Raw genomic sequence first — 16,009 nt, 5'->3', positions numbered from 1 at the left:
ATTCTAATCTCCGCATGGCCCGTTGAGAGAACAAGGTTTAAAGAAGAAGAAGAACGCGTTCCCGATCAGGTGGAGTCATGTTCAAATAGGATATATGCATGCAACTCTTCTTGTCTTTCTTCTTCGATCGACAAGATGGCAGGCATACTTCAAGATATGTCTACGCAACAGCTAGCAATATACTCTGCTATAGCAGCTGTATTCATCTCTTCAATACTACTATTCTCCAAACAATGGCTATCCAACCTGTTCTCACCTAGATATGCTCAATCGATCAAAAAGGAAATTCGAATTCAGAAACTATTCATTCACCCAATAAAGAGTTGTCGTGGTACTTCTGTTCCTGAAGCTTATTTCGATGAAGGTGGGCTGCGTTATGATCGTTCTTGGTTAATCATTGATGGACAAACGAAGAAATTTCAAACGGCCAGAGAATTACCAAAGATGGTCGTAATCAGTCCACGAATGGATCTTGCGAATAATTCACTGGAGATCACCATACCATTACCAGAGAAAGGTGACGTTCTCGTAAAGACACCTTTAGATCCTTCAAAAGAACAACTATCAGAGATGGAAATCGTCAAAGGGATAATTATCTGGGGCGAAGAAGCTGATGGATATGCTGTTTCCAAAGAAGCAGACGAAGCACTTTCACAATTTTTCGAAAGACCCGTTCAACTCGTACGTAAGGGACCTGGGCTTAGAAATGCAGGACCTGATGATCCGAGAAAAGAAAAGTCTGTAATGCATTTCCAAGACTTTTATCCGATTTTAATCGCCTCTAAAGCTTCAATTCAACACGTTCGCGATACACTTGTTGCTTCCATTTATCCCAATCTAAGATCATCAACCAAATACGATCAAGCCCTACCAGCAAATCATGCAGGTGTAGTACAGGCATTCAAAGTGAGCGATAAGATCTCAAAAGATCGTTGGACGCCCGAAGCGTTGGAATCTTTCCCGATCGAACGTTTTCGTCCGAATATCGTTGTAGAGAGCTTTAATGATGATCATGGTCGAGATCTCAACAAGGCTCTCGTTCCTTGGGAAGAAGATGCTTGGACACACATCGAGGTTTTTGATGGAAGAACGTCTGCTGCAAGCGGAAAAGAAGCAGGAGGGATCGGTTTCGGATCTAGTATCAATGGAAAAGGTACTTCGATCGATTGTGTTGCCCGTTGTGGTAGATGTCTTGTGCCAAACGTTGACCCTCAGCAAGGCGTGCGGGATAGTTATGTGCCTTATACAATCTTACAACGCTTTAGACAAGTGCAACCCGAATATGCAAAAAAGGGAAAACCTTGCTTTGGCGTTCTGGCATCTCCTGCTCAACCTTCAGGGTTACTCAAAGTTGGCGATATCGTTCGTGTGACAAGCGTGATGGATCCACAAAAGCGAAAATTAGGTAAATAGATTGATCGCTACACAAATAAAAGAGATCCGATTCATAGGTATCATGAAATAGTATACAATGATGATGATGGAATTAAAGGGGTATATCGATGCTGTTCGCTGTTAATTATGTGCGTCGGAATAATTTGCTCAATCTGTTCATATGCTCTTTTGGCGGCTTTTGCAGATTGGGTAGTGCTGCAGTCGCTTGCTCGACCGAAAAAAGGTCTTCCTTAGATACGGCATGAGTATCAACTGAATTGGCTTTGCTTGAAGTAGCAGATCCATCTGTTAGAGAAGGAGTGGCATCCGTCGTGGTGTCTCCTTCCGTGTTACCTTTTTGCTCGTTTATAGACTCTAATTCTTTATCTTCTACGTGACTCTTACCCGTATCTCCAATTTTGTCTAATTGGGCATTCTCGTCGACCATTTGTAACTCATGTGGATCATCAAATTGAAATGATACCGACATTCTCTGAGCGCGTGATTGTCTTTTGCCGAATGCTCCTGCTGATAAAGGAGGTGCTCCGGCCATATCCGTCGAAGGAGGTCGATTTTTGCGCAAACTTGAATAATCTGCATCAGTACTTTTCACAAGGTTTGATCGTACTGAACCATGTGGGGAAGAGACAACACCACTAAAGTTGCCAAAAGGATCGCCCATCTCGAATGCGGGCGTTGCCAAGCGACTATTATAGCCGTTTGTACCGAAATCCCAGGATGCTTGATTTTGCAAAGATGCAATTGACATCGCTCTTTGCTTCTCTTGTCGTTCGGATAGGGGTGGTAATCCTGCCAAGAGTGAATTGACGAGATGCTTCTTCGTTTTTGCTTGTTTGAAAAAGCCGTGTTGCAAGAGCTTATCCGCCGAGGGTCTCTTTGATGGATCTTTTTGCAAGCATTGCTTGATAAAGTCATCGAACAGCTTGGAATATTTGTACGCCCCATTTTCGCGATCTAACTTTGGAGGATCATCTTGAAGTGTTCTCATCAAGATTTTGATAGCTGGTAAGCGAGAATGCGGTGCTCTTCCCGATGAGAGTTCCAAGGCTGTGATTCCGAAAGACCAAATGTCTGCTTTTGTGTCGTATCCTTTTCGTTCAACCACCTCAGGGGCCATCCAACAAGGCGTGCCCACAAAGCTCTTTCGACCGGCTTGGCTGATACTATCGGCTTTGTTGCTTTCATCCGCTCCACTCGAGGGAGGATTACTTCCGTGTTTGCCTGCTTCGGTCAAGTAGACGCCCACTCCAAAATCGCCAAGAAGGACGGTGCCGTCATCGTCAACGAGTAAATTTGCCGCTTTCATATCACGATGTAACCAACCGTTGATGTGCAAATAATTGAGACCTTCCAATGCTTGCTTCAAAGCGGTTGCAATCACCACTTCCTCCAATCCATCTGGAAAGCTGAAACGCATAATGTCCAACATACTTCCTGCGTTCATCAAACGTGTGGCGATGTGTAGCTTAGCTCCTTCAACCCAACAACCACGAACACGAAGGACGTTCGGATGTTTTGACAAAGACATCAATTGTGTCTCTCTTCTTAATTCGGCTAAATCTCTACCAAACACTTCCAAATCGATCACCTTGACTGCACATGCACGTCCGTTTAAAGGTTGAAAAGAAGCTTCAAAAACGACTGAAGAAGCACCAAATCCGATTGGTGAACCTAAGATATAATCTTCTGGTTGACTTGAATACATTGGCCAATCGTCCACAACTGAACCAATATGACTTGCAGCTCTCCAGCCTCCCACTTTGTTTACCTTTGAAGGTGCTCCGCTACCCAAACGTGGGGAATTCCTACCACTTCCACCACTATCGTTTCCGCCATCATCTCCATTTCTTGAACCACTTCTACTCATTGTTGTGATCTTTTTCTTGTTTGATGGAGGTGATGAGTATAAATCTCAACGACAGCATCTAATCATCTCTCTATCTAATTTAAGCTATTTCTTGACCTGCATGAAATTTAGGAGACATGCTGCTGATTGAACGGAGTATTTAACCGCACTAAGACAAACCAATCTCTAATCTCAGGGCGGCTACCGAATTATATTTATGCAGCATGCAAGCAGTGTAACAAATATAATGACGCGTCTATTAACGCCGCCGCCTGGATATATCACACTGTATTGCGAAGAATGAAAAGTGTTGTTCTCAACCCCAACGTCATTCTCACAGAAAAAAGAAGGATGAAAAGGGTAATCAAGATATAAACAAACGATCGATCACATTGACGTCAATGAAAAAATGAAACTCAAAGCTATATTTCGAGATCCGGTGACATTTTTACGGATTATGCAATCTATGGCAAAATTGTCAAACAGATGTATACTTCGTTGTTCGCCTGAAGAAATTCATGTCGTTATCCCTAGAGGAACAGGACCGGTAGAAGCTTTTGCTGTTTTGGATAATATCAACTTCTTCTTTCGTGAATACAAAGTGGAGTCTAATTATAACAATCAAGTCAATATCGAAATCGTATCTGAACATCTCTGTCAGGCATTGAAACAAATCACACCTGCCAGTCAAGTCACATTCAAATTAGCAAAGCAAAACAATCAACCGATCTTGAACGTTGAGATCATCACACGATCAAAATCGGGACAAGAGCTAACAGTACTTCATGACGTTCTCATAGCGATAAAAAAGCCAAGGGATATGGAAATCATTCGTACGCCCGAAAAAGCAGTTGGAGAACAGGGAAGATACTATAAAGTCATTACTTCATTTCCCGATTTAGCCGAAGTCAGAGTGGTTGCAGAAAGGATGCGTTCGGTAGAATCAACGCATGATCGAATCATGATCTTGGCAAACCTTGTAGGGGAAGTGAAAATCGCCGTTCAAAGTGATACGACAAAAGTAGAAACACATTGGACTGGCATGCAAACCAATGCCGGTCAAGACAATACAGATGTAACCCTTGCTCAAAGACAAAAATTCAGACAAGTCAATCTGGATGCACGTTCGTTTGTTCGATTGTTGGGATGTACCTTGATCGATTATGTTCCGGAACTTTGGATCGCTCCAAAGCGATTTGCAACATTCGTCATCCACGTTCGTAAACCTGGGCCCGCGAATGAAAGCTATATTGCCCATCTGCAAGTCACTCTGAATGCTATGCAAGAAGCTTACGATGAATAGTGCTTCCAATGTCGTCTCATTATACCTGTACAGTAGTGTATCATACCTCATCTGTAAAATCAATGCAAAGTCCCTTCACCTTGTTAAAAGTCTAGCATTTCATTCTTATTTTTTAGGGAATTGCTACAGTACAAAAAGAGATGAAAGGAGAGACGCAATGCCATAGTGATGCTCAATTGGCACCCGTTCGTGCGGCGTATAATTGAACGGCAGAAAGTGCACTGATCTCTGCAAGTTTCTTGGATGAATCGTCCAATTGACCCAATAACATTGTACTGTCCAATCTGCTGGGCTCTGGAGGAAGTTTGAACATCTTGTTGATATCTTCGATCGGCAAAGGTGCCAAACCTTGTGCTTCCCGTGCTGCATTTTCTGCTTTACGTCTGGCCAAAAAGGCTTCTGCTCTTCCACGTTCACGAGCCAATTGACGGGATTGATAACCAACAATACCTGATTCGTTGGCATAGTCATCCAATGCATCTAATGATGTCTCCAATGCGGATGAAAGAACAGGTGTATGTGCCAATGTGAGCAAGGAGTGTGGTGCGGTGATCGGTGCAGTTGGTGGATTGGCCAAAAGTTCGGATGTGCTTGGAGCCAAGAGTGAAGGTCCGCGAGGCTCAGGTGTTGCGAGTGTGGCCAAGAATGCATCGAGCAAAGCTGTGTTGTGCAACGAAACAGGGATCTCGATCAGAATGTTGGAGAATGTGAGTTTATGATCGATGAGGTTTTGAGCAGTGAATTTGGTCTTGCGGTATGCCTCAACGAAGGAGGGCGATAGACGGTATGCTTTCACGATTGTGTTTCCTTGAGCTGATTGTGCCAAGTCGTGGATCAATAGAATTCCACGACTTTGGTCTTTGGAACCATCACGATCAACAAGGCTAGAGATTGCACTCAAGCTGTCGACGACTGAACTTGAAAGGAAGGAGCCCAAGAAGCAAGATTTATACAAACCGACTGGGTTTGCGTCTGCGTTCACATCACCGAGCAATTGTACCATTTGTTGAGTGTAACGAGCAGCTGCTCTTGGTCCGCGTTCGTTGTCTTCAGCATCATCTGAGTTACCGCTACCCAAAACACCTCTTGGCAAAGCGAAAACGTTGCTGACCTCTAATGCTGATCCGATTTCCAAACCTAGTAGGACACCGGCTGCGATATGAGGATGTGCGTCACGAGAATGTTTAACAATTTTGCTTAAGGCCAATCCATCCAAACGAAGAGAAGTGATTGTATCCGAGTCTAATTCCAATGCGGCGGCATCTAATTCAGAGAGAGCGGCTTGAGCTGCTGCTTTACTGTTTTGCATCGATGTTGTCGATTGTTTGTTTACGGCTGCTGCTTCTCCGCCTTGAGCAGCGACAGCGGCAGCTGCCATACGATTATAAGTTGTCATAATGATTGCTGATCGTGGTTTTGTCTGAGATCGTTACCGTCAATCGACGTCAATGGCACGCACCTAACGCAAGCTGGCTTTGAGTTTTGCTGCTGCTGCTTGAGAAGAAAGGTGCGGTTGTCTTTTTCTTCTTACCTGCCTGCCTTTAACGCGCGCGGCGCCTGCCAATCTTAAAAGACCGCGCGTGACGATAGACTCAAAGTGGGCTTGGAGAGTATCTTGAGAAGACACTGTCCGATTGCCGAGAGATTTTTTTCGTGTACTTTTTTGAAATTTTTTGGATGAAGGGGATTCTTAAATTCTTATTTTACAGAGTGTGAGTATTACCAAGAAAGCTTGCCATTCTCCCTCTTTACAGTCACTGACTCAAAATCTGGAACTTCAAGATACCATCATGGCTAGCACAAGTACCTCAAATCCTCATTTGGCATTCGATGCTGGTCTATTGATGTCAGTTGATTCATCAGACCTAGATGTCAAACACTTCAAAGATGAGAAGAAACGGGAAGAATTGATTCAATCCAGGGTACTGGCTTCTACAAGATCATTCATCTCAATACTACAAACATTACCCATCACTCAACATCCTGATCTTGGTCCTCTTGCTGCTTTACCAGCACCTGCATACCCTATCTTACCAAGAGAGAAGCCTTTACCAAAACCACGTGCAGAGACGAAATGGGAAGCATTCGCTAAACGCAAGGGAATTGCAAACAAGAAGAAGGACAAGATGGTTTGGGATGATGAAACCAAGGAATGGGTACCAAGATGGGGATTCAAAGGAAAGAACAAGAAGGAGGAAGAACAATGGATTCATGAATTGCCCAACAATGTCGATGATGATTACAACCCTGTTTCCGCTTTGAAGAAACAAAGGAAGGAAAGAAGTTTGCATAATAAAGGACAACAGTTGAAGAATGCCACAAGAGCAAACGCCGAAGTACAAAAGAAGGAAGGCAAATCCTCCAGTGATTTGCAGAGCAAACCTTTGGTTCGCGCAAATGGAGAAAAGAAGCGTGCCGATCGGGAACAACAAATGGCAAAATTGGACGTTGACGTTCTACGTAGTAGAGGAAGTACCGCAAGTATGGGAAGATTTGACAAAACTCTGGAAGGAGAACAAAAGGAGAAAGGAATCAAACGTAAATTCGAAGCTAACGAGGTTGATGCATCCAAAGAAAGAGCTTCGCATATGGCTCTTTTGAACAAGATGACAAATGGTACACTTGCCGCTAGCAAACGTAATGGCGATAAAGATTTGGTCAATGTACGTAAAGCTGTTCGATTTGCCAGCGATGGAAAAGGAAGTCGAGTCTTGGCAGGCGATAAAGGAAAGCCAAAAGGCAAAGGCAAACCTAGAAAGTAGAATTTTTATCCTTCTTATGAGATCTACATCACGTCATTTGTATTTTCTATTCATGCAATTCCGATATATGATTTTAGTATACATACTTTAATGCTACAGACTCTAATTCTACATCTTCGCATTCAGTCAGACCATAAGCTGTCAACGGAGTTTGACGACAGGTGCGCCTGCTTGCGTCGTGATGCGATCCTTCCAACGTGAAAGTCCTTCCTGCTCAGTATCATTTGAGGTCGGTAAGCCAAAAACCTCGAAGACCTTGGCCAAGCGCTGCGTTCGTACAGTCGACAAGACGGATGGGTTTGACAGCGATGACGATTGCATAGCGTTTGTAAGATCGTCCACACTATCGTCCCACATGTCAGGTGTTGCAGACCGCTGTTGAGGATTTGTTGCCCTTTCTTTATCTCCGCATTGCTCCCTCTCTTCTTTGCTCAGCGGCATAACATCTAGATCAATCAATAGCATTCGCTCTACCCATTCACCGTTCCCGGCCAAAGCTGCAGCATGAGGCCAACTTGCTTGAGATCCAACCAGAGCTGGATCTATGGCCAAATGCATATATGCTTTCTTGAAAGTGTTCCACACCCGTGTACGCATTTCGTTTACAGTTCTGCTCAGAAGTGCAAATTGCCAGATACGTTTCTGATGATGCTCTGAATCATGTTGCAATTCGATCAAAACCCGTCTCAGAACGAGAATGTTGTCTCTAGCAAGTGCTGCACTTACCCGCTCGATCAGCTTCACCGATTCTCCGAAAGGTGCACGCAACTTCTGCTTATGCTCGTAAAATGCCAGTGTACTGCCTGCGAGATGCTGTCTCTGTTGTCCGCCCAATCGTTCAACCTGACCGCCAGAAATGGAAAGCCATAATAGGTACAAAGACCGTAATGCATCTTTGTCCAAACTGCTTGATGGCATTTTGTCTTTGTTACCGTACAAAATTGAATTAATATCCTTCGAGGCTTCTAGTCCAAATGCAGTGCCTTCCTCAACACTTCCCACCGATTCGCAAAGATCGACCGTCCTGGGCAAAGAAGAACTCAGCTGGATATTGTCACCCACCAATAAGCTTAGCAACGAGGACAAAATGTAAACGTCCAGAGTAAATAAGTCTACCCGATTGGCAGCTACGCAACCTTCGCGTAATCTTCGTACGAACAAGAGTATGTCCTGTAATGATTGCAATTGATCTTTTCCAACGTCGAAAGTAGAAGGGCTGTTTTCCATAACAGAAGGTGCAGGCATCCGGATGAGTGGATCAGCCTTGTTCTTTTGTATTGGTCCATGTTTGATTACATGCCCTTGAATTCTCTCCGAGATGAATGCACGGAATCGCTGTTGGGTTTCCGCATTTGTCAGATCTTGAGATGCATCAGTGCCACTGTCTAACCCTCTGGAAGGGCTGCTTAACAATTCAAGCGAATTAGATGATATCGAAGATGGCGAAGGTTTTAGCCGTGCTTGACGCATAGGCGAAGAGGAGATAGATGAAGGAGCTTGTTTTGCATGATTTTGTTTCCCTTTCCAGCCATTCTTAGTTTGTCCATTGTTCTGCCTCACTCCTTCCTCTCTACCTTTCTTATCCTCTACTCTACCTGATCGCCATGGCTGCATCGGGGAAACAAAGAAGATGCGATATGATCGTGTTTTGTTAGAAGATTGATTCCTAAGCACAGGTTTCTTAGAACAACACCAAAGACATTTACACTAAACGCGATAAGCCGAGTAGGCCCACTCTTCTCCACACTTTGTTAGCGCCAGTGAAATCTGACCAAAAGTACGGAATTGTGATGCTGAGCAATCTTCTCAGCATACCGATACATGCCACAAAAAGCTGAGTCTTATTAGGTACTCAGTCCAGCTTGGTATCGATGTCAAGGTCACCTCTCTCATGATATCACTTCAACCAAACAATGCTCGATATTCTCTGTGCTACTTTTTTGGAAACGCTTTCTTTTGCTTGTCTTTCTTGTGGTCAAGAATGCCGCTCTGCTCGTGAGTATGGTGTAGGGAGTGGTAATTCCAGACGGTATACTTAACTCATGATGTCTCTCTTGACAGGTGATTCTTCCGGCTGCTGTCAGACGTGCTGCTCGCCATGCGCTTCTTGCTGTTGTAAGTCTTCAATGGAATCGCAAGAAGGTCGCTTGAGGCTGGAGGAAGATGCAACCGAGAACAATAATCCAACCATCACCCAACAGCCAAGATGGAGCGCACAAGAGGCATTAAGGAATTGGAAATGAATTGAACATTGATTGTTTGAAAAATGATACACTGTATAGTACAAAAGAGGGAATCTCCAACAAAAGATAGTTACCAAAATCCATCATCTTCATCACCTTTTCCTCCTCCATGATGAGTAACAGCTTGTTTACGATACATTTCGGCAATTTGATCAGGAGCAGTTGAATCTTCTGGATCTTTGTCATCACGAATACGAACATAACGTGGAAAACGAAGTGAGATACCACGATGATCAACCAATCCTTTCGCTGCTGAATAGACTGGACTGAGTGAAAGATCTGCTGCCAAAACTTCCCAAACAATCTTTGCTTCAAAATACACATCAGGCTTGGCTTCTCCTACATCGTAATATCCTTTCTTTGTCGTGATTTCAAGAGCAGAAAGAGTCTTGTGATGCGCTTCCAAGGCTTCTTCTGAGAATCCGGTACCCAATTTGCATACAGCCTGATATGATTCACTATCGGCATCATAACAAGCCAACAAAAATGCACCATACCAATTGGTTCTTTTACCTTTACCGTAATAAGCTCCAATTACGACCAAATCCAGACTATCACCCGTTCCGGCTAAGTAATCCTTCTTGAGTTTAAGCCAATTCATCGATCTTCTACTTGGTTCATACGTTGCATCATTTCCTTCTAACATTTTTACCATCAATCCTTCACATCCTTCTTTTACACTTTCGTCCAAGAAAGATTGAATATCTTCGCTTGATGTTAAATCTTTACTGATTGCAAAATCAAATTCATCTTGAACGGGTTCGAAACTCTTTTGAAGCAATGCACGCCGTGATGCCAGGTCAAGATGTAACAAAGGCTTTCCGTTGAGATAGAGAATATCAAATGCGAATAGCTTGACTTTTACTTTGATATCTTCCACTTTGATATCCTTCCGTTTCCTTCTGCTCAATTCTTGGAAGGGTAACAAACGTGCAGGCAATCCCTTTTCCGGGTCTGCTTTTTGCCATGCAGTGCATTCTGCATCCAACACAAAACTCTCCGTTCCTTCTTTAATGCATCTAGGTAGCTGTTCAACGATATCCGGATATTTGACACTCATATTTTCCGAATTACGACTGAAAACTTGAATTGTTGATTTTGCTTTATCACCTGTTCCGGATTTGTAGTAATGCACTTGTGCTCTTTCACCATCATACTTGTACTCGCAAACGAACGGCTTTCCTTCAAATCGATCAAGAACTTCTCCAATGGCTTTTGTGGGTTTGGCCAACATGGGTTTCAATGGCACACCGGGCGTAAGGTTGCACTCCTTTCGTAGACCTTGAACACCTGCACGTAGAAGTGTGGGGACGACGAGATCGTATGTTGGCAATTCACTGAAAACGGCTTTGACGATTTCTACACCCTTTTCTAGTTCTTGTGTAAGCGATTCAGAGGCCAATTCTTTACCCTTTTTACCCGCCAAGACAACACTTTGAGCGAGTGCAACAAGCACAGTCTTCTCAGCCAAACCGATCCGTAATTTGCCTTCCAAACTTCGGATGATGTATTTCGGCTCTTCTGCGTTAGAGGAAGCCAATAGCTTCTTGATCACTCCAATCTTTCGTTCTTGTGATTTGTTACCGGTCATTGCTGCAATCTCTTTCAAATTCTTAAACACACCACGAATCGTCAATGCGGCAGATTTGAACATAGTTGGTTGTTTCTGCTTAGATCCGATTGCGACCAGTCCCAAATCACCTTTTGCCTCTAAATCCTTCTTGATTCGGGCAACATCACGTCCCGTGCTTTGTGCGATACTCTTGACCAACAAGCCTTCTCCAATACCCAACTCTAGACCTTCATAATCCGGGCATAGTCTGTTGATACAGAGATACACGCACGGGAGCAGGTCTTGAGGAGTGAGTTGGATCACCTTTACGAACAGCTTGGTAGTGGCCTCCAACTTTTCCAATCTTTTAGTCGTTGCTTCAATTTTGGTAAACGCTTCTGCCAAAGCGGAGTAAGGAACTGCTTCACCTTCCTTCCAGCTAGCTTTATCTTCTGTAGGTGCTTGTTTGACGAAAATTGCGGCTAGTTTTTTCACTGCTTCACCATCCCTCTTTTTCTCTGCACTTTGATTTGCAGCTTCTTGTTCTTCTTCTTCGTACTCTTCATCTGTTTCATTTTCTGTCTTATCTTCCATACTTTCATCTTCATCCTTTTTGCTTGGCTTTTTCAATTCCTCGGGCTTTGTGGTGACTTTGGTTGCCTTTGCTGCTGGCTGAGGTTTAGCTTCCTCCTCTTCTTCATCTGAATCGTCAATGATTACTCTTGATCGTTTCTTGGAAGCAGGTTCCTGACCTTGTGTGTTTAGTTTGCCATTCTGGACTTCTTTCAATCCGTTGTTGGATTTAGCCTCATCTTTCTCTTTTCCTGGCTCTTTGGCGAAACCGCCCATCAATGTCTGTTGACGAGCCATATCGCTAACGTCTTTTCTGATGACATCGGGAAGGAAGAGATTTACTCACTCTCCACAGAGAATCTTGACAAAGAACAACACGACGCATACTATACGCGCTCAGCAGGCGCGTTACACACACGCGTGTGATTAGACTGTGAAGACTTCTCGCACCACTGTTATGAAGTTTGGCTTGCGTAAGGTGTATGGCACGTGTAAAGTAACCCTTTCTTTTTTTTCCATTATGAGAAGATAGCGTTTAAATAAAAAATGAATTTTAAGAAGATTGTCAATCAGAAAGGAATACAGAGGCAAAGTGCACTCACACTCGCTTACTCACAATTAAAAGCGCCGAAAAGATCCGATCTTCCCTTTATCTTCTCAATCACAACGGGAAGCAAAGATGATGGCGAGTAGGAGAGTGGCATCTATAGCAAGGAGCAATGGCGCTCGATTGCTTAGAAATGAGCCCACATCAACCCTAAGACATATATCACAACATCGAGCATTGTCATCACTCATGAACGATAACAAGAGAAAAGCATTCACCTATTCCACACCTACCATTGCCTCACAACAAGTTCGTTTTGCAGCAGTTGCAGCAGCTACAAATGCAAACATTACAGAACCTGGAGCCGTTCCAAACGCGACTCAGGATAAGATCAATTCGTTCCCTCTAACAGATCTCGACTTACGTAAATTAGGACGTCAGAGAAACATTGGTATTGCTGCACATATTGACAGTGGAAAGACAACAGTAACAGAACGAGTTTTATTCTACACTGGAAGAATCAAAGATATCCATGAAGTTCGTGGTAGAGATGAAGTGGGAGCAAAGATGGACCATATGGAATTGGAACGTGAAAAAGGTATCACAATTCAAAGTGCTGCAACCCATTGTTCATGGAAAGCAACACCACCAACGGAAACCAGAAGTGTAGGTGGAGATGTAGCAGAAGACAAAGTTGGCGCAAAAGAAGATTTCCATATCAACATCATCGATACACCCGGACACGTTGACTTCACAATCGAAGTTGAACGTGCTTTGCGTGTCTTGGATGGTGCTGTCTTGGTTCTTTGTGCCACTTCTGGAGTTCAATCACAAACTATTACAGTCGACAGACAAATGAGAAGATACAATGTCCCTCGTGTTTCATTTATCAACAAGATGGACAGAGCAGGTGCAAATCCATGGCGTGTGATCGATCAAGTACGCAGTAAGCTCAAAATGCCTGCTGCTGCCGTTCAAGTACCAATTGGAGCAGAAGATGCATTTGAAGGATTGATCGATTTGATAAGATGGAAGACAATCTACAATGAAGGAGAGAAAGGAAGCGTCATTCGGGAGTCTGATGAAATTCCCGCTAACATGCTGGAATTTGCCAAACAGAAACGTGCTGAATTGGTTGAGCAGGTCGCAGAGGTAGACGATGAGATGACAGAAATCTTCTTGGAAGAAAGAGACCCAACAAATGAAGAGCTAGCAAAAGCCATTCGACGTGCAACGATCAAATGTGCGTTCTCTCCCGTCTTTTTGGGATCAGCAATGAAGAATAAAGGTGTTCAATCAATGTTGGACGGTGTTTGTGCCTACCTGCCAAATCCTTCCGAAGTTCCAACGGTTGCCCTAGATGTCAGCAAGGCTGCTAAAGAACAAGCTGTGGAAGCTGCAGCAAAGGCAGTAGAAGCAGAAGGCGAAGAAGCAGTGTCAGAGGCCAAGCAAAATGCTCCGACCCCATCAGTCAATCTATTACCTGCTTCAGAAGCACCTTTGGTCGGATTAGCATTCAAATTGGAAGAAGGTCGTTATGGTCAATTAACATACATGCGCATGTATTCCGGAACGTTGAAAAGAGGAAATGTGATCTTCAACGCTCGTACAGGAAAGAAGGTAAAAGTACCCAGATTGGTTCGTATGCATTCAAATGATATGGAAGACGTCGACAGTATCGGACCTGGAGAAATCTGTGCCATGTTCGGTGTGGATTGTTCAAGTGGTGATACATTTACAGATGGTGCTCTTTCGCTAAGTATGAGTAACATGTTCGTTCCTGAACCCGTCATTTCGCTTGCCTTGCATCCTAAATCAAAGGAAGCCAGTGCTTCTACCAACTTCAGTCGAGCATTGAACAGATTCCAGCGAGAAGACCCAACTTTCCGCGTTCATATTGATTCAGAAAGTGGAGAAACGATCATCAGTGGAATGGGAGAATTACACTTGGAAATCTACGTTGAACGTATGCGTAGAGAATACAACGTCGCATGCGATACCGGTAAGCCTCGAGTTGCATTCCGCGAAACAATCACTCAATCTAGTTCGTTCTCGTACACACACAAGAAACAAACTGGTGGAGCAGGTCAATTTGGTCGTGTGATGGGATACATTGAGCCGATGAAGATGGACGAAGAAACAGGAAAAGATACTGCTTTCGAGAATCGTGTTATGGGTGGATCAATTCCAACAGGTTATATTCCTGCTTGTGAAAAAGGATTCTTTGAAGCAATTGACAAGGGAGCACTATCTGGACATTCAGTCACAGGTACTCGATTCGTGCTTGAAGATGGTTTGGCACACAGCGTCGATTCATCCGAATTGGCTTTCAGATTGGCAGTGATCGGTGCATTCAGAGAAGCATATGCAAAAGCCCAACCCGTGATTCTAGAACCAAAGATGACTGTAGAAGTCGTTGCGCCCGTTGAATTCCAAGGTGCAGTCATTGGAGCGTTGAACCAACGTAAGGGTACAATCGAAGATACCGAAGTACGTGAAGATGAATTCACATTGACAGCAGAAGTGAGCTTGAACGATATGTTTGGCTATTCAAGTCAATTGCGTGGATTGACACAAGGAAAAGGTGAATATTCTATGGAGTTGAAGACGTATGCACCCGTAATGCCAAACATTCAAAAGGATATGGAAGATGCCTACAAAAAGCAACAACAGCAGAAGAAGTGAGCAGGACAGGCTTAGAGAAGCTTTCCACATTTTGTATAACATAGAGATCATTTATTGCACAATAGATCACATTCACCCTTCTCACATCTAATTGACTGATCGATATTTTATTGCTACTGTACATGTTTTGTTAGTCAGATGACCAGCTCTCTAATCGGAATAGATAAAGTTATACCTAGATAGAAGATGCGGAATTGCTGATAGTTGTGGTCCATATCTGCAAGTGAGGAGAGATTTGGTTTTAGTTATTTGCATACTTTGTGTTATATCCAGAAAAAGGTACTCACCTCTGTGAATTGTCATATAGCTCGAACAAAGGAACAGCCAATAATTTCATATTCTTTGGAACGGCCAAAATCTTTGTCGGAGGCATTTGTACCAAGAACAACTTTTTGCACTCTTTTGGCTTCGTGATATGTGGTGGAACATAAGGGTACATAAACGTTTCAAAAGCCGGTCTCCACCATTGAGCCAAACAATCTCCAACTTCCCATTCTCCACCACTACCTGCGCTCATTCCACCAGGTCCATAACTGTTTGGATCATCTTCTTCGGGTGCCAAGCGTTCGTCTAATCTACGTGCTAAACCACTTGTTTCTTCTTCTGCTGGACGTAAATAATCTCCTGGAAGCTTAAAAAATGCATTAGCAATTTGGATCATCAAAACGTGTGGATGTCCATGATCATGAACGACTAAAACTGCTTCAACTGTATGTCGCATTCCTAAATCTTCATATTGATTTTGTAACCTTTGTAAACGTGCTGCAACTGATGGATCTTCTTCTGGTTGAGCGGCTTTGGTTGTGAATGTATAAGATGAAAGCGGGAATAACGTTAATGTCTGTTGAGTGGACATCTTTGCTGGTTCTTCTGTTGATGATCGTGATCAGTAGTGAACATCATCAGGAATGCATGGACAATCTTCGCATCCAAGAAAATCAATTTCACGTGTTGTATGTCTGTGTACCCGCTTAAGCGGGGAGTAAGCGTCAGTTATTGCAGCGTTTCAACACTTGTGTGCATTAGCGACGTGGAAAGCACGGCAGCCGCTTGCCAATTGTTAACATCATTCATGCTACTTCTCCTTCTCTTACCACAATCAC

At 43.5% G+C, this 16,009-nt stretch overlaps 10 protein-coding genes across 10 annotated transcripts; 5 read left to right on the top strand and 5 right to left on the bottom strand.

The window, feature by feature from the left end:
- Positions 1-156: 156 nt before the first annotated feature.
- On the top strand, positions 157-1,413 carry FA14DRAFT_164653 (uncharacterized protein; the record flags this gene model as incomplete). The annotated part of the gene is made up of 1 exon (XM_025499903.1): positions 157-1,413. The coding sequence occupies one exon, from the start codon at positions 157-159 to the stop codon at positions 1,411-1,413; it is 1,257 nt and encodes a 418-aa protein (XP_025356424.1).
- A 682-nt stretch (positions 1,414-2,095) lies between these two features.
- Positions 2,096-3,121, bottom strand: FA14DRAFT_116304 (kinase-like protein; the record flags this gene model as incomplete). Its single annotated transcript, XM_025496165.1, has 2 exons — positions 2,096-2,547; positions 2,605-3,121. Coding segments are annotated over 2 exons (969 nt in total), but the record flags the coding sequence as incomplete, so codon positions are not given.
- Positions 3,122-3,454: 333 nt separating this feature from the next.
- FA14DRAFT_51969 (Hus1-like protein) lies at positions 3,455-4,630 on the top strand. The gene has a single exon (XM_025502460.1). The coding sequence runs from the start codon at positions 3,651-3,653 to the stop codon at positions 4,542-4,544; it is 894 nt and encodes a 297-aa protein (XP_025356422.1). The 5' UTR covers positions 3,455-3,650; the 3' UTR covers positions 4,545-4,630.
- Positions 4,614-6,033, bottom strand: FA14DRAFT_160984 (uncharacterized protein). The gene has a single exon (XM_025498921.1). It carries the CDS (start codon positions 5,938-5,940, stop codon positions 4,717-4,719), a length of 1,224 nt encoding a protein of 407 aa, XP_025356421.1. The 5' UTR covers positions 5,941-6,033; the 3' UTR covers positions 4,614-4,716.
- Positions 6,034-6,262: 229 nt separating this feature from the next.
- FA14DRAFT_160983 (RRS1-domain-containing protein) lies at positions 6,263-7,403 on the top strand. The gene has a single exon (XM_025498920.1). It carries the CDS (start codon positions 6,335-6,337, stop codon positions 7,304-7,306), a length of 972 nt encoding a protein of 323 aa, XP_025356420.1. The 5' UTR covers positions 6,263-6,334; the 3' UTR covers positions 7,307-7,403.
- On the bottom strand, positions 7,377-8,997 carry FA14DRAFT_51966 (uncharacterized protein). Its single transcript, XM_025502459.1, has one exon. It carries the CDS (start codon positions 8,918-8,920, stop codon positions 7,448-7,450), a length of 1,473 nt encoding a protein of 490 aa, XP_025356419.1. The 5' UTR covers positions 8,921-8,997; the 3' UTR covers positions 7,377-7,447.
- FA14DRAFT_51973 (uncharacterized protein) lies at positions 8,997-9,584 on the top strand. The gene is made up of 2 exons (XM_025502461.1): positions 8,997-9,301; positions 9,368-9,584. Exons 1-2 carry the CDS (start codon positions 9,220-9,222, stop codon positions 9,547-9,549), a joined length of 264 nt encoding a protein of 87 aa, XP_025356418.1. The 5' UTR covers positions 8,997-9,219; the 3' UTR covers positions 9,550-9,584.
- Positions 9,543-12,159, bottom strand: FA14DRAFT_160981 (ATP-dependent DNA ligase). Its single transcript, XM_025498919.1, has one exon. It carries the CDS (start codon positions 11,969-11,971, stop codon positions 9,620-9,622), a length of 2,352 nt encoding a protein of 783 aa, XP_025356417.1. The 5' UTR covers positions 11,972-12,159; the 3' UTR covers positions 9,543-9,619.
- A 311-nt stretch (positions 12,160-12,470) lies between these two features.
- On the top strand, positions 12,471-14,906 carry FA14DRAFT_122650 (putative MEF1-translation elongation factor G, mitochondrial; the record flags this gene model as incomplete). Its single annotated transcript, XM_025496525.1, has 1 exon — positions 12,471-14,906. One exon carries the CDS (start codon positions 12,471-12,473, stop codon positions 14,904-14,906), a length of 2,436 nt encoding a protein of 811 aa, XP_025356416.1.
- A 150-nt stretch (positions 14,907-15,056) lies between these two features.
- FA14DRAFT_179477 (cleavage and polyadenylation specificity factor, 25 kDa subunit) lies at positions 15,057-15,762 on the bottom strand (the record flags this gene model as incomplete). Its single annotated transcript, XM_025500925.1, has 2 exons — positions 15,057-15,123; positions 15,194-15,762. The coding sequence occupies 2 exons, from the start codon at positions 15,760-15,762 to the stop codon at positions 15,057-15,059; spliced, it is 636 nt and encodes a 211-aa protein (XP_025356415.1).
- Between the last annotated feature and the right edge of the window lie 247 nt (positions 15,763-16,009).

The sequence above is a fragment of the Meira miltonrushii genome, assembly GCF_003144205.1.
Source record: "Meira miltonrushii strain MCA 3882 unplaced genomic scaffold FA14scaffold_2, whole genome shotgun sequence".
NCBI lineage: Eukaryota > Fungi > Basidiomycota > Exobasidiomycetes > Exobasidiales > Brachybasidiaceae > Meira > Meira miltonrushii.
This window is presented reverse-complemented; position numbering and strand designations above follow the sequence as displayed.